This window comes from Psammomys obesus, unplaced genomic scaffold (assembly GCF_907164565.1).
Source record: "Psammomys obesus unplaced genomic scaffold, mPsaObe1.curated_primary_1811, whole genome shotgun sequence".
NCBI lineage: Eukaryota > Metazoa > Chordata > Mammalia > Rodentia > Muridae > Psammomys > Psammomys obesus.
This window is the reverse complement of record NW_026592510.1, coordinates 26010042-26025319: the sequence shown is the minus strand read 5'-3', so window position 1 is coordinate 26025319 and position 15278 is coordinate 26010042. Positions and strand designations below refer to the sequence as shown.

Below are 15278 nucleotides of genomic sequence, written 5' to 3'. Positions count from 1 at the left end.
CACACACACACACACACACACACACACACACACACACACACACACACTGGGTAAGGCCTGGGGAGTGTTTATGGCTAGCACACATAAAGCCCTGTGTTCAATCCTCAGTGCTTAAAAAACAGAAAAGGTACAAAAATTAACTTATACAACTCAGTGTTGGGGCTGCAGAGATAGCCTCATGGCTAAGAACACTTGTTCTTACAACCACATGGCTCCTAACAACTGTTTGCAACTCCGGTTTGGGGACCCAACAACTTCTTCTGGCCTCTACAGGCACTTCAAGCACATGGTACACATATATATACATACCTCATATACATAAACAGACAGACAAATACATAAACATTAAATAAAAAGTCATTTCTCTTGTTTTACTCTCCATCTCTCCTTCTCGTTTCTTTTTCTTCCATTCCTTAGTTTCTTTTTCTCTCTCCCTCTCTGTGGTAGAGCCTTACGTACTAGGCAAGCATTTTACCACTAAGCTACACTCTAGTCCAAGCTGTTGTTTTCCAACCATGTTCCCCAAAGTATGTGGGTGAGAGAGAACTGATTAGCACATTCCTGGGTCTTGCTGGGGGTGGGGCTGGGCTAAACACTGGTAGCTAGCAAAGGAGGAAGGGTCTGGTCTTACTGTAGGCAGAACACAGGGCCTCAGCCCACTCTTGCAGACCTCCACACTAAGCTGACAAGAAGCAGATGTTTGTTGGAAGCCAGCTTCCAAAAAGCCTGGGGGAGAGAAGGATGGTTGAGGAGATAAGGAGGCCCACGTATTCTCTCCTTTTAGATAACAGTGTCTCTGGAGAGGAATTCCTTCAAGAAGGGGCAACTGAGAGAGTACAAGGTGGCTTCCTGTATGGCTGCTGATGTATGGAGGCCTCTTGGATTCAAAGCACCCAACCCAAAACCTCAGTAAAATGACAGGTTTCCCCAATATACATTCCCGTCACGTACCAACCTCAGCTTTTTTTTTTTTCCCCCCCCCCCCTTCCTCAAATATATTAAAGTCTCTGGGCCTTTTTATGAGTTAATCTTTGGCCAGGAAAGCCCAGGAACCATTCAGGTTGCTCTTTCTGGCAGGTACAGGAGAAAGGATACTCCTGCTGTCTATAAGTACCTTCATATTGGGACAGTTTCTGTCTGCTCCCGCATCAATCCCCAGGACCCTGGCAACTGTTCAGTAAGTGTTCATGAACCGACTGAATGATAAACTCACTTTTTTCTTTAAAAGAGGCATCTTAAAAAAAAAATTATTTGTTCATCTGGGCAGTGATGGAGCAACACCTTTAATCTCAGCACTCGGAGGCAGAGGCAGTTGGAACTCTGAATTCGAGGCCAGCATGGCCTATGGAGTGAGTCCCAGAACAGCCAGGGGTAAACAGAAGAATGCTGTCTCAAAAACTAAACCAAACAAAAAGATACAATTATTTCTTAATTATTATTCTTGGTGTGTGTGTTTGGAGAATACACATGCATCTGTGCGAAGAGCATGTGTGACTGAGGGTGTCTGCCTCCCACAGCATGTGTGTAGCGGTAAAAGGACGGCTTGTAGGAGTCAGTTCCTTCAACGTTGGGCTCTAGAAATCGAACTCAGATCATCAGCACTTTTTATTTGCTGAGCCATTTCAGTCCCTCAAACTTACTTTTTTCTCTTCTTGAGATAGGCCTCTCTATGTAGCCCTGACTGGCCTGGAACTCTTTATGTAGACAAGGCTGGCCTCAAACTCGTAGAGGTTTGCCTGCCTCTGCCTCCTGAGCACTGGGATTAAAAGCGTGTTCTTCCACACCTGATTTTCAAACTCACTTTTTTTTTTTGAGGAGCCTAGTTGTCGTGTTTTGCATCTCATGCAACTTCAGAAGAGCCCCAAGAAGAGGAAAAGAAGGTGTTGTGTTCATTTTAAGATAAGGAAAGTGAGGCCTGGCAGATTTGGTAACTGGTTGAAGTACAGTTCTTTTTTTTTTTTTTTTTTTTAACAGGGTCTCATGTATTCCAGTCTGTCCTGAACATCACTGTGTGGCTGAGGATGGCCACAAGGGTTGCAGTTACAGGCTACCATGTTCAGAAAGTGACACGACAAAGAAGTGGTCCTTACATATAAGGTGCATAAGATCCACTACGTAGCTTGTGAAAGACATAGGATTGGGCCCTATTCCCAAGGCTCTGATTTTCTCGTAGCTTTAAAGAATTGTGATAGGATGTACTCAACCAAAATTTCTAATTTTAGTACTTTTTTTGGAGACATGGTCTCCAGCTCGGTATGTAGCAAGGATGACCTTGAACTTTAGAGTCTCCTGTTCCACCTCCCACTGAGTGCTGGGCTTAAAAGCATGTGCTATCATGCCTGCTTGGCACTGGGCATCAAAGCCAGGGCCTCATGCATGCTAAGCAGGCACTCTGACAACTGAGCTCCACACACATACACATATACAGCTGTGATAACTATTAAGTGCTCTGGCTAAAATATACTCACATTTGCTGTCATATCTATCCATCTCTAGAACCGTTTCCCTGTCTCCAGCTAAAACTCAGGCCCCATTGAACATCCCCATTGAACACTACCTTCCTAATGCCCCTGCCTGAGCCCCTGCAACCACCATTCCATCCCTACATAGCTGACTATCTGAGGAACCTCAGAAGGTGCACTCAGAGTTTGCCTTTGTGTCTGGCTTATTTCACTGTCAGAGTATTTCAAACAAGGGCTTCTGGTCATCCTCATGCCAGGGTCTGGATCATTCTTTGAGAAATTATGGTAGCGGGTTGGAGGAGAGGGAGAGGAAGTGTGGTCCTGGCATAGGCATCAAGGGAGGGCTGAATTCATGTGGTTGGTGAGGGCTGGTATGAGTCAGAGCCGGCAGGAGGAAGGCCAACAACCGCAGAGGGGCCCCTTGACTGGATGGGGGAGGGGAGGTGGCCAGTTTCTGGTAGGGGTGGGGTTGACGGAGGCCTAAGAATTTAAGGTGGAGAGATACCAGCAATGGTGGCTCGTAAGATGGGGTGATGAAGAACCTACAAGAGGAATGGGGCTTGTGGCTGCCAGAGAGGGCAGTGGGTGAAAACCACTGGAGGAGTCCAGGGAAGAAGGGGCCGGTTCCACTCTGGGCCTCAGGGGTAGTACCGTGGCAGCGTGGGAAGCCGGCCCAGGTAGATGGGGTCAGGATGTGCCAGGAAAACCCACCGGGGAAGTATTTGAAAAGGGCTGTATCTGTACTCTCCTCACTGCTATGGCAAATTCCTGTCAAAGCACAAAAAAAAAAAAAAAAAAGTGTGCTTATTTTGGCTCACAGTTCTAGGGCACAGTGATGGAGAAGTCATGGCAACAGGAAGTTGAGGCAGCTGGTCATATCGCATCCACAATCAGCTGGCACGGGCTCATCCCGTAATCCCAACATCTGAGTGATTGAAATGGGCCTATCATGAGGTCCAGGCTAGTTCTATAGTTAGAGCTATAAGGTAAGACTCACAAACAAACAAATAAAAATGGGGGGGGGGGGGAGGTTCAGTGGATCTGTCAGCTCCTGGCTCTTGTTCTATATTTTTATTTTTTTTGAGACTGGTCCCACTCTATGAGCCCAGTCTGTTCCCAAATATGTGATCCTTATACCTCAGCCTCCTGAAGGATGGAATTATAGGTGTATGTGTGGTGCATGCTTGTGTGCATGTAACAGTGTGTATGCACACAAGCACCTGTGTTTACGCAGGCACACACATATGCACGTATATGCTACACACATGCAGAACACTCATGTACATATAGGTGTAGAAATGTATTTTTTCATGTATATGCATGTGTGTGGACTCACATCCATGTACATGTGGATATGAGAGGGGGGCTACAGGAGCCTAAGAACCTGCCCAGCTGTCAGGGATCAGAGCCAGCATCATCCAGCTTATTGTCAAAACGGCCTCAGACTCAGGCTAAAGTGGTCCAGGCAAATGGAAGTTACATATTTAATGGCAAATGGCAATTTTCTCTAGGGACTATCTCTGACAGGAACTCAATGGCAGGCTCTTTGACCTTCCCACCCCCCCAAGGGAGGAGCAGCCCTGCTAGGCCACAGAGGAGGACTTTGCAGCCAGCCCTGAAGATACCTGATAAAACAGGGCCAGACGAAAGGGGAGGAGGTCCTTCCCAATCCGTGGACTTGGAAAGAGGCAGGGAGAAGCTGAGGGAGGGAGGGTGGGATTGGGAGGGAATAAGGGAGCGGGATACAGCTGGGATACAGAGTTAATAAAATGTAACTAATAATAATAAACAGTAAAAAAAAAAAAAAAAGAAGTTAGATGGAATATACCTTCTTAATTTTGTGAGACCTTGTGCATATGGAGATAGGTCTAGAGTTTACTAACATTCCCCCTCCCCCAGAGAAAAGGCCTGGAGGAGCCTCAGATGGAGCTATTCCAGGGCTTCCTCTGTCACTGCAGACATGATTGTCCCCACTGTGTCCTGCCTCTGGATCCCCCAACATGCAGGCCACACTCTGGTCTCCCTTCTTCATTATCTTTGTTTTCTATTCTTGGCAGCAGGTCTCAGTCCAGGGTGCTATCCTGGTAATGTCTGAATACACTTTGTCACCACTGGGGGACTTCTCCTGCCATCTAGTATGTGGTGGCAGGATTGCTGCTAAGTAGCCTGCAATGCAAAGCAGAGTGCTCCAAGACACTGGAAAGAATTGTCCCATCTACAGTGATAAAATGGCTGTTGCCTGGGCTGGCGAATGGCTTAGTGGGTAAAGGGGCTTGTTGCTAAATCTGATGGTCAGAATTTATCTGGAATTCATACAGTTGAAAGACAGAACTGAGCCTCACACATGAACTGTGGTACACACACACACACACACACACACACACAACCACACAACCACAAAATCACATCCACCATACCCCCCCACCTCATACATACATACACACTCACACACACATACCACCACACACACAGGCACACCACACACACACACACACACACACACACACACACACACACACACACCCCACAACTGTAGAGCTTATTGTAGCCCGGTTACATGCATATAATTAACACACTAATATAACTGTCTCCTGTGTTTCTGAGGGAGAGGAATCATGTTTCCTTTGACTCCTTTGTAAGCCCTTGTCTCTGAGACCTCTTCAGTGTTAAATGAGCCTGATGGGAGATAAGGCTGCAGGAAGTTCAAAAACTCAAGACGGCAAACCCAAGCCACTCTGGGGACACACACTGGGGAGAAGCACTGCTGAGGAGGGCAGCAGGGGAAGTCGGCACGTGCTCTTGTTTCCTGTCCATGCCGGTCATGGCTCCTCTCCCTTTCCTCAGTGCTGGTCGACTCAACCACCTCAAGATGTATGTGGTATCGGCTAGATCCTGAGAATAGAAGTCGACTCAGAACACAAGTGTCATCTGCCTGCCTTTCTTATCTCTCTCTCTCTGGCCTCTTCTTGTATTTCCGTCACTCTGCTTTCTCCTGTCCTCCACTCCATGGTTCTGGTGCCATGATGTTCTGTCCAAGTCCATGGAGCTAAGTGACCATGGGCTGACTTCTCTGAAACCTGTAGCCCAAACAAATCTTTCCTCTGTTATGTTACATTTGGCCCTAGTAGTGATAAAGGCTTCACTGGGGAGAAGAGAATGGAGGCCTGAGGAGAAGCAGAGATTCATTGAGGACAGATAAACCTGCTGAGAAAGGGTAAGAAACAGAGTGGTAAAAGGAAAGAAGGCTGGCCCTAGGGAATTTTTTTCCATTTATTTCCCTTTATTTTTATTTATGTGTATATGTAGATCTCTATGTCTGTGTGTGGGTACCACTGGAGGGCATAAGAGGGAGAGTCAGGGCTCTCAGTGAGCTACCAGCACACGCCATCTCTGCAGCTCCTGGAAAAAAAATTTTTTTCTAACTCTCCAAGAGGGAAGATATTAAAAAGTGTGGCCTGCCTAGGACAATGATGAGATGGAAGAGGCAGAAGTCAGAATGACAGCCCTTGCTTGGGAAAGGAAAGAGGGGTGGGGTATTGGAGGTCCCTGTGGTTGAGATTGCACTGTGAGCTTGGCCCTAAAGGCAGCCCCTCCTCCCCCCTCAGCAGCTCTGCTGCTCTCTGCCTAACTTCATCTGGCGTGTCCTGAGATACAGACTCCCCTAACCACATTTGATATATGGTCTCTGACACAGCTTCCTACTAGATCTCCCCTCCCTGCACCTATATGTTAATTAGGCACCGTGTTTCCATTCATATGATAGGACCGTGCTGTATAATGCAAACCAAGCATCTTTGAAGTACCTAGTCCCAACCAATTATATACACCTATTCTTGGAGCCTCCCCTCACTCCCCAATGGGGTATATAACCTTTGTTCTCTGGAATTAAAGTTGAATTAGCCATCAGCTGTTCCTGGGGTATGTGATCCCTGTACGGTGGTACTGGTGCTCGGTGCTCGCTGGCCATTCCAGGCATGATTTGTGCCCCTCCTGACTTCACGGGCTGCTGGGAGACAGTCCCCAGGCAGGAGGAGAACCAACAGTGGGGAAGGGGTTCTTTTGTACCCTGAAAGAAACAAACAAAGCCCATCCCTACTTAGAGTTACCTGCCAAGCTATAGCACTAAAAGCCCATTTTTAAGATGAAAAATTCCAGATCCCAGGAACACCTTCAGTTCCAGGCAAAGCAGGGCAGTTGGTCATTCCATCAAAGAACAGGCCTTCTGTGAGAGTGCACAGTTGGATGAAGACAGGCATGAGGCTGGGCAGAAAGAAGCTGAGGTAGCCTTTCCTCTTGGCTTCTATTTTCTTGGTGGCTTAATTAGTGAGATTGTCATCTGAAAACAAATATGTGGAGGGGGCAGGCTAGGGGAATGGAGGGGTGTGGGCTCATCATTCTGCAAAAGGAGAAAGGGGATTTGCTAACAAAGGTAGGGGGAATATTTCCAGGCAGTGCTGGGTGGCAGCCTGAGTTTGGCAGTGAGAAGTTTAAAGGGATGCCAATCAGCCTGAATGTGGGGTGTGTACTTCTCTGCAGTTAGCCAAAGGGCTGACATCCTGTTATAATAGACTCATTGGAAAGAACCGCTGTTAGAATATAATTAAAATGGATACATTATTGGCAACACATTCTGGGGCTGTAGAACCAGGAAGGAAACAGCAAAGGCTAATCTCTTGAGAGTAAATAAGGACTTAATCCTCATGGTGTGCGTGTGTATGTGTGTGTGTGTGGAGTTCAGAAGTCAACTTCTGGTGTTGGTCCTTACCTTCCACCTTGTTTGAGACAGTCTCTGGTTTTTTTCCTCACCTGCTGTGCACACCTAGACCAGCTAAGAACTTCCGAGGGACTCTCCTGTCTCTGCTTCCCATTTCTCTGGACAAGCACTGGGGTTACAAAGCCATACTACTGGGCTGAAGAGATGGCTCAGTGGTTAAGAGCACTGGCTGCTCTTGCAGAGGACCCAGGTTCCGTTTCTGTAACTCCAGTTCTAGGAGATCTAATATCCTCTTCCGACTGTTGGTGGGACTGTTTACACATGGTATCATAATGAGGTACAAAACAGGTACACACATAAAAAAAAATGGCTGAAAATCTCCCCAAACAAACAAAGGCATACCTCTGTGCCTGGCTTTGCATGGGCCCTGGTGATTCACATTTGGACACAAGACATGAAACGGTCTTCCCGGCCCCTCTTGGTGGTTTTAGATAATGGATAGAATGGGTGCCTCAATAATTTGCAGAGCATGTGGGTTTGGAGTACTGTGACGCTCACGTTACTGTAAAGCTTAGTTTTGGCTTTAAAAAAATGTGGCCACACTCCACGCATTGACAGGGCAGTGCTGGAGAGCGAGGGAGAGCTGACAGGGCTGACCAACTCAGCTACTTCCCAGGCCCAGATCCAGGGCTTTGAGTTGGCCCTCCCCAACATCTACCCCATCCATGAACTGCTGGAGTTCATGAAGGGCCTGGTCCTGCAGATCTAAAGCTGCAGGATCTCCATGACACAGGGCAACAACAGGATATCCGAGAGGAGTCCTGGTGAGGATCCAGTATTGATAATGTAGCAGAAACCAGAGGCCTGGAACCAGACCAATGACTCATTGCAATGAACATTTCCAAGTAAAGCTGTTTGGGCAAAAGCGTACTGTGCGACACATTGCAGCTTCCATGGTGAGATGATTTTCTGTTTTTTTTTTTTTTTTTTAATTAATCTAATTTTTTTTTTGTTTTTTTTATTTTTTGTTTTTATTTTTGTTTTATTTTGCAAGGGGAGAGGAAGGATATGGAGGAAGGGGAGATCAATGGGATTGGGCTGCATGATGTGAAATTCACAAAGAATCATTAAAAAGTTTAAAAAAAAAAAGATGGCCACAGTGATCTGTGCTGGCCACTTATCAGAGTGTAAGGACTTTGTTAGCATGCACACTAATCGTCCCGTGTCAAAAGAGTGCTGACTGGTATTTGCAGTGTGGTTCTGGGATCACGCTCAGAAGTTTCCAGTTCTGTAACTTTAATAAATATGGATGGAGGAAACTGCTGACCCGAGGGGTGTGGCAGCTGAGCTCTGAATAACTGTGGTTGTTGGAGAGCTGCGGTGGCTGACGAGAGGGCAGAGGTGGGATGAGAGGAGAGCCTGGGGTGGTGATGGAAAGGTCTCCCTAAGAGGTACTGATGGACAGGAGCAGGGCTTCCCAGATCCAGCCTGCTGCCTTAGGAGGTTGTTCAATTAGTGGCTAATGCCTTCTGCTTTATTTTAATTCTTGTGGGGCCTGGAATCAAACTCAGGGCCTTGCATATTGAGGGTCTCTCCTACTTATCACCCCAAGCTCCTACTGCTGCTTGGGACAGGGTCATTTTGTAACTCAGGCTGGTCTCACACTCATGTCAATTCTCCTACCTCAGCCTCCCCAGTACCAGATTTGTAAGCGTAAGCCCCCCGTGTGTTTGGCTTGTGTTCTTTCAGGAGGAAGGAATGAGAGGCCACTTTAGAAAGCATCCATTTAAAAGCTGAAATGTTCTTCACGTAAAGGCTTCACCTTCAGTTATCCTGCCTCCTAAAGTGACTCATCCCTTCCCTGGAGGCGTTCTACACAGCCAGGGCTTTACTGAGCCAACTACAGACACATCAATTGTTGGACTATTGCTCCCACTTTGTTATGTCTTATAACTTGAAGGTGATTTCTTTTAATTTTTAAAATTAAAATATAATTACATCACTTCCTCCCTTCCCTGTCCTCCTTCCAGTCCCTTTCATGTTCCCCTCATCTTGGCCTCTTTTTTTTTTTTTTTTTTTTTTTATCTTGGCCTCTTTTATGAAGGTAACTTTTGAAAACAAAACAAAGCAAAACAAAACTCAGTTGTGGAGATTTTTTTTCCAAATGCTTTTGAAGAATTATTTCTAAAACCCTTAGGTGATGCCGGTTGGTGGTGGTGTGTGCCTTCACTCCCAGCTCCTGGTGGCCTGTGGATTGACCTTGCTTGCTGGTTTTGTCTTTGCTCACTGAGGAGGAAAAGCAGCAATGCTCTTCAGAGAGGAGAGGGAAAGGACCACAACTCTCACGACTCACTTCTCTCCAGGGAATGGCCGGCTTGAGGCAGGCCTTTTCTGCTCTTGTGAAGGGTGGTGACTGTAGGTTTTGGGCAGAGGATGGACAGCGGAAGTTGGACCCGTTTCCAGAGCTCCTGAGTCAGTTCCTTGTGGTCTGTTTTCAGTTTTTCATCTGAAATGTTGTGAAATCCCAGACTTCAGCCACACCCACGTAAATTCTGAGTATATTTGTGGTACATTCCAACTCTAACTGAGGAGAAGATCTCTCACCTGCCAGTACCCCTTCTCCTGCCCTTGTGTAGGGGAATTTTGAGATGTGCTGGAGTGATTAGCTGCAGTGGTTATTTTGGATTTTCATCTTGACTGGATATAGTACCCCTGAAGTGACAAGCTCCTGAGCACATCTGTGAAGGATTATCTCATTTAGCTTAGTTGAAGCAGGAAGACCTATCCTGAAAGTGAGGAGCATCATTCCATAGATCCCTGACTATATACAAATGAGAATGTGGGTTAAGAGCAGCATTCATTTCGTCCCCCTGACTGTGGCTGCAATGTGAGTGGTTACCTCAAGCTCCGGTTGCCATGACTTTGCCCACAATGGACTGTTCCCTCAAACTGTGAGCCAGAGTAGTTTTCTTTCCTTAGGTTGCTGTTGCCACAGATTTTGACATAGCAACAGAACACCATAACTCATACACCAGCCTTGTTTTTCCTGGATTGTGCAGGTTTTAGTACTGCAAGTCAAGTGACCCAGGGCAGGTCGTCTTTCTTCCTTGGTCTATGGCCAGCTTCCGCAGACAGGTAAATAAGGCTCCAGCAGGGCATAGGCCTCAGAGTCACCTGCGGTGCTTTATAAACGTATCCTAGTAAGTCTGATTGATTGGAACCTGGGGAGAGTCTCCGGCAGAAGGTTTAGGTACCTTGAGCGACCCTATTGCAAGGGGCTAGGGAGGGAAGAGAGCCTCAAGTGACTTAGAAATTAGGTAGGAGGATCAGGTAGAGAACCAGCCAAGCTTTTTCACTTCTCCCACACTCCAGAGTAACTGGGTACTGACAAAGCTTGGCTTTGTTCAGTACAAAGGGTGACTCGTACAAAGGGTGACTCGGTGTTTTCTGGCTGGAGGCCCAAAGGAGGGTGTGTTAATTGCAAGAAGTGAGTGTCCACTCCAGCTTCTACCAGGCCATCTTGTTGTAAAACCAACGGCTGCTTACCATGCCCTGCAGTCTCTTTGGTGAGGGGATCAGGATGCGCCATTGCTGGCAGTCTGTTGTAGCTCTGATCCCTGGTGCATGGGGAGGCAGAGGCCACATTCTTTCGCTCAAGGAAAGGCAGCTTCCTCAAGGACACTGGTTGGTGGGAGAGCTCCTGGATGACCAGTGATGTCGGAGGGCTCCGCCCTGAGACAAACAACATAGGTGCTCTTCAAATAACGGACCCTTTGACAGCTCCCTGAACCATATGTACCGTTCTCTGTCTCTATCTCTCTCTTCCTCTCTCTGTGTGTGTATGAGCGTGTGTGCTCATCTAGGGTTTGTCACACTCACAATTCTTGTTCCTGCCCCAGAGCTAGTATATGACCATCCTGTAGGCATGCAGAGGGCAGTATGCCACAGGACATGAGGTTGACAGGCTCTTGGGGTGGCATGCCATCACTGAGGTTCTAGGAGAACAACCTGGGAGGATGGAACTAAGCCTCCCACTGGCCAGGAAGAGCCTGAGAGCTGGGGCAGAGTGCGGCTTTCTATAGACTAGTGTTATGAGTATCCCAGACAGTATAGCATGATGGCCAGGAGCACAGGCTTTGGAGCCCACTTCCCTGGGTTGAGATATTGTCTCCATCATTTATCAGGTGGGTGATCTTGGGGGAAGTAACTAACCTCTCTGAGCTCAGTTTTTCTCAATTTTATTTACTCATTATTAACTTTTTTTTTTTTTTTTGAGACAAAGTTTCTCTCTGTAGCCTGGAACTCACTCTGTAGACCAGGCTAGTTTCAAACTCACAGAGATCTGCCTGCCTCTGCCTCCAGCGTGCTGGGATTAAAGGCATTTGCTCCCAGCTGAGGCTGCCCTTGAACTTTTGATCCTCCTGACTCCATCCAAGGGCTGGGGAGTACAGGCCTGTACCACTATGTTTGGGTCTCTCCCTCCCCTGCTCTCTTTCCCTCCCACTCTGTTCTCCTCTCTCTCTCCCTCACTATGTAGCCCAGGCCCAATTATCAAACCCGTACTGATCCCTGCTGTAGCCTCCAACTGCCAGCATTAAGGTATGAGCCACTGCTCCTGGTTAACTGTTTTCGAGACAGGGTCTTACTCTGTAACAGCCCCGGCTGGTCCGGAACTCACAGAGATCTGCTTTCTTCTGCCCTGGGTGCTAGGATTAAACACATGTGCCACCAAGCGTGGCCCACTGGTTGTTGATCATCTTCTTGTTCATGGTTATTTTGAGGGGGCTGGACTTGAAGCTCAAGCTGGAACTCTTCAGTTTTGTTTTGTTTTGTTTTAAAGGCAGGTCTTGTTCAAACTGGTCTCAAACGCATAGTCCTCCTGCCTCCGCTTCCTGGAGGTAATTGTGGGCTTGCATGCCTCTCCCAGCTCTTTTCAGGTTCCTTGGCAGCTTCAGAATTAGCTCAGAATTTCCTGATATAGACATAATCCTTTTGTTGATGTGTCCCTACAACAAAACCCATCATGTCCAGACCTAGAATTTAAACTCCACTTCTGGCTTCTCCAGTCTCCTTGTCACCAACTCCTTTGGAGGAACTGAAATACCTTGGAAAGCCAATTCACCTCCTGAGAACAGGCTTCTGGGAAGACAGTGGTGCTGTCTGGGTTCAAGTGTTGGCCTTGCCGCTGACTCTCTGAGTTTCCTGGAGTGTTTTCTTTTGGGGGGGGGGTTTCAAGACATGGTTCTCTGTGTAGCCCTGGTTGTCCTGAAACTCATCATGTAGGCCAGGCTGGTCTTGAACTCAGAGATCTTCTGTCTCTGCCTCCCAAGCGCTGGGATCAAAGACATGTGCCACCAGTCCCTGGAGTGGGTTTTAAGTTTCTTCTCCTTGATCCTTGAATTTCCATGTGCTTGATAATCATGGCTATATTTTTTGTTTTTATTTGAATCAGGGTCTTACTATATAGCTTTGGCAGGCCTGGTATGCAATATTCGCCCTTGGCTGGCCTTGAAGCTCAGCGTCTCATTCTGGGATTACAGTTGTGCCCCATCATGCCCAGCTGTGGCTAATTCTTATTCTTGTTGTCATTATTGCTTACTTCACCTCCACATTCTAAGTGGTTCTGAATGTACCATTTTCCCTTAGAGTGAGGATGAGCTGGGAGAAATTCCCTTGGTGCCACTGTGGTCAGGTAGTTGAACCAAGGCAATCAGTCACCACCCCCCCCCCTCTGTCACACACACACACACACACACACACACACACAGAACACACACACTCACAAATGATGATACTAATTAGAAGGGGTCAAGTGAGATGGCTTTGTGGGTAAAGGTGCTTGCTGAGCAAGCCTGGTAACCTGAGTTCAATCCCTGGAACCCCGATAAAGGAGGGAGTAGAGAACTGGCTCCATACAGTTGTCTTCTGTCTTTCCCCACCCTGCAAATAATAAATAAAAAGGAAACCACGTGCATAGCACAGATCCCTCCACGTTCCTGTATGTTGATCGAAACAGAGCCTCGTCTGCAGACAGAGCAATGGAGTGAACCGACTGTTGCGGCATAGTGGGTGGGACCTCAGGGTCCAAGTTACCCAGGTCCAGCTTTCCCTCCTTGCCAGGGGTCTTGCCTCAGTCTTCCCCCATGCTGAAAACGGCAACAGAGCCTCAGACACCATAATATTGTGTAAAGGAGACATGAAATTACAAAGGGAAAGCGTTCTGGATGAAGGAGGCACTCAGAAGTCGCTGACTGTGCTGTTGTTCTTTTTGGACTGCACCCGTGGCACACCAGGCATGTTTCCTGGGAAGAGTTTGCTAATTATCCATCAGAGACCACCTATCCTTGAGATTAGGTTTTCTTTTCCTTTCCTTTCTTTTCTTTCTTTCTTTCTTTCTTTCTTTCTTTCTTTCTTTTTTTGCCACAGGCCTTGATCTTTGAAAGACTCCTCCTCCTCCTAATTCCTATTAACGAGTCTAAGCAGTTCCTAGCAACTGTCCCACCACCTGGCTGTCTGGGGAAGGTGTGCAACAGTGGAGGATAAGTGTCTGGGAATGAGGAAGATCCTGGAAAGGAAATGAGCTGGAGCAACCTCCCTCTGACCCCATATCTTGCCCTAGGCTTATGCCATAAACGCCTTCTGCTCTTGGTTTCCTTTAAACTGAGGTCTTGTTCTGATTGTCCTGAAGTCTTGGTGAAGAGAGATGAGTCCCAGACATGTCCTTGATATAACAATACTCCACTAGAGGGTGGTTCTGAGATGTTTGCTGTTCTTGGAGTTTCTTCACCAGCATTTACTGTGATTGTGTGTGTATCCATATGTATAAGTAGGCCAGAGGTGGATGTCCAGTGTCGTCCTTGATCATTCACAATAATTTTCGTTTTGTTTTGTTTCTCAAGACAGGGTTTCTTTGTGTAGCCTTGGCTGTCCTGGAACTTACTCTGTAGACCAGGCTGGTCTCAAACTCAAGAGATCTTCCTGCCTCTACCTCCTGAATGCTGGGATTAAAAGCATGTGCTGCCACTGCCTGGCCACAATGGTTTTGAGACAGTTTCTCACTGATCCTGGAGCTCATTGCTTAGGCTGGGCTGGCTGGTCAGTAAGCCCTTGGGATTTGCTCTTTCTTCCCTACTGAGGTTATGAGCAATGCCTCCAGCTTTTGTGTGGGTGCTGGGGTTTCAAACTCAGGTCCTTATACTTGTATGGCAGTCACTTTATCTACAGAGCTGTCTCCCCAGCCTCTCTCTTTCTTTTGGAGAAGGCAGGGAGGCAGCAGAAGCAGGCAAGGCATGTCCAGCACTTGCTGCATGGCATAGCATGGCTGGAGTGTTTTGCAGTAGGCAGGGTCTTAGTGAGGCCTTTCTGTGGGGAGCTGGGAGCCACTGGTGGCTTTTACATAAGGAAGAGACATGAGTTCGCTTTTGTTTTGATCAACATCATAACCATCATAACAGCAATTATAGTGACCAATAGAAACCACAATTTTTGTGCTAGGCATTAGCTAAAATGCTTCAACATGACTCATCTTATTTAATCCTACCTTAGAGTGGAGTGAGGAGAGTTCACAAAGCTCATTCACACGGCAGCAGGGCCAAGATAAGCCAGCTGTCCAAACAGGAAGTTAATGCTGTTAACTAGTCCTCAGTCTCCCTAAACCTTGGTGTCTTCATCTCTGATATTAACTTCATAGTTTTTTTTTAATACATGTAAAACACTTGGCATAGTGCCTGGAACACTATAACAACCCAATAAGGGTTAGTCATTGTGACTTTTGTGGCTATTTTCCATTTTAGAATGTCCCCTGTTAAGCCAGGTGCTGGGCGGTACCACTGAGATGGCATGGGTTGGAACCAGTAAACCGGGCTTATAAAGCCATCGCTGTCTGTGTAGGGTGAAGAAGAGGGCGTGCCTTCTGCATCTGCTTGTGTCCTCTTTGGTTGCCTTGGTTACCGGTCTGGACACCTGGTTCTCTCCACAGCTGGTGCTTCTCCAGCTCAGGTCTGGGAAAATCTGTGTTCTTCCGCAGTGGTTTCTCTGAGCCCATCCGTTTCTTCCCTCTTTGTGTTTCTGTTACAGCTGAGTGGGGGTGTAAGGATGTCCAC

General features: G+C 47.1%; 1 protein-coding gene across 4 annotated transcripts in view; it reads left to right on the top strand.

Moving 5' to 3' along the window:
• Nucleotides 1-15278, top strand: part of Ahnak (AHNAK nucleoprotein) — a 74754-nt gene that overhangs the window by 50639 nt on the left and 8837 nt on the right. The window contains exon 6 of one of the 4 annotated variants that reach the window (XM_055613820.1): nt 1975-2097. The exons of the other annotated variants lie outside the window; for them this stretch is intronic. Coding sequence (XP_055469795.1) covers nt 1975-2096 — 122 coding nt within the window. The 3' untranslated portion in view covers nt 2097. The remainder of the gene's footprint in view (nt 1-1974; nt 2098-15278) is intronic. 4 annotated transcript variants of the gene reach the window in all.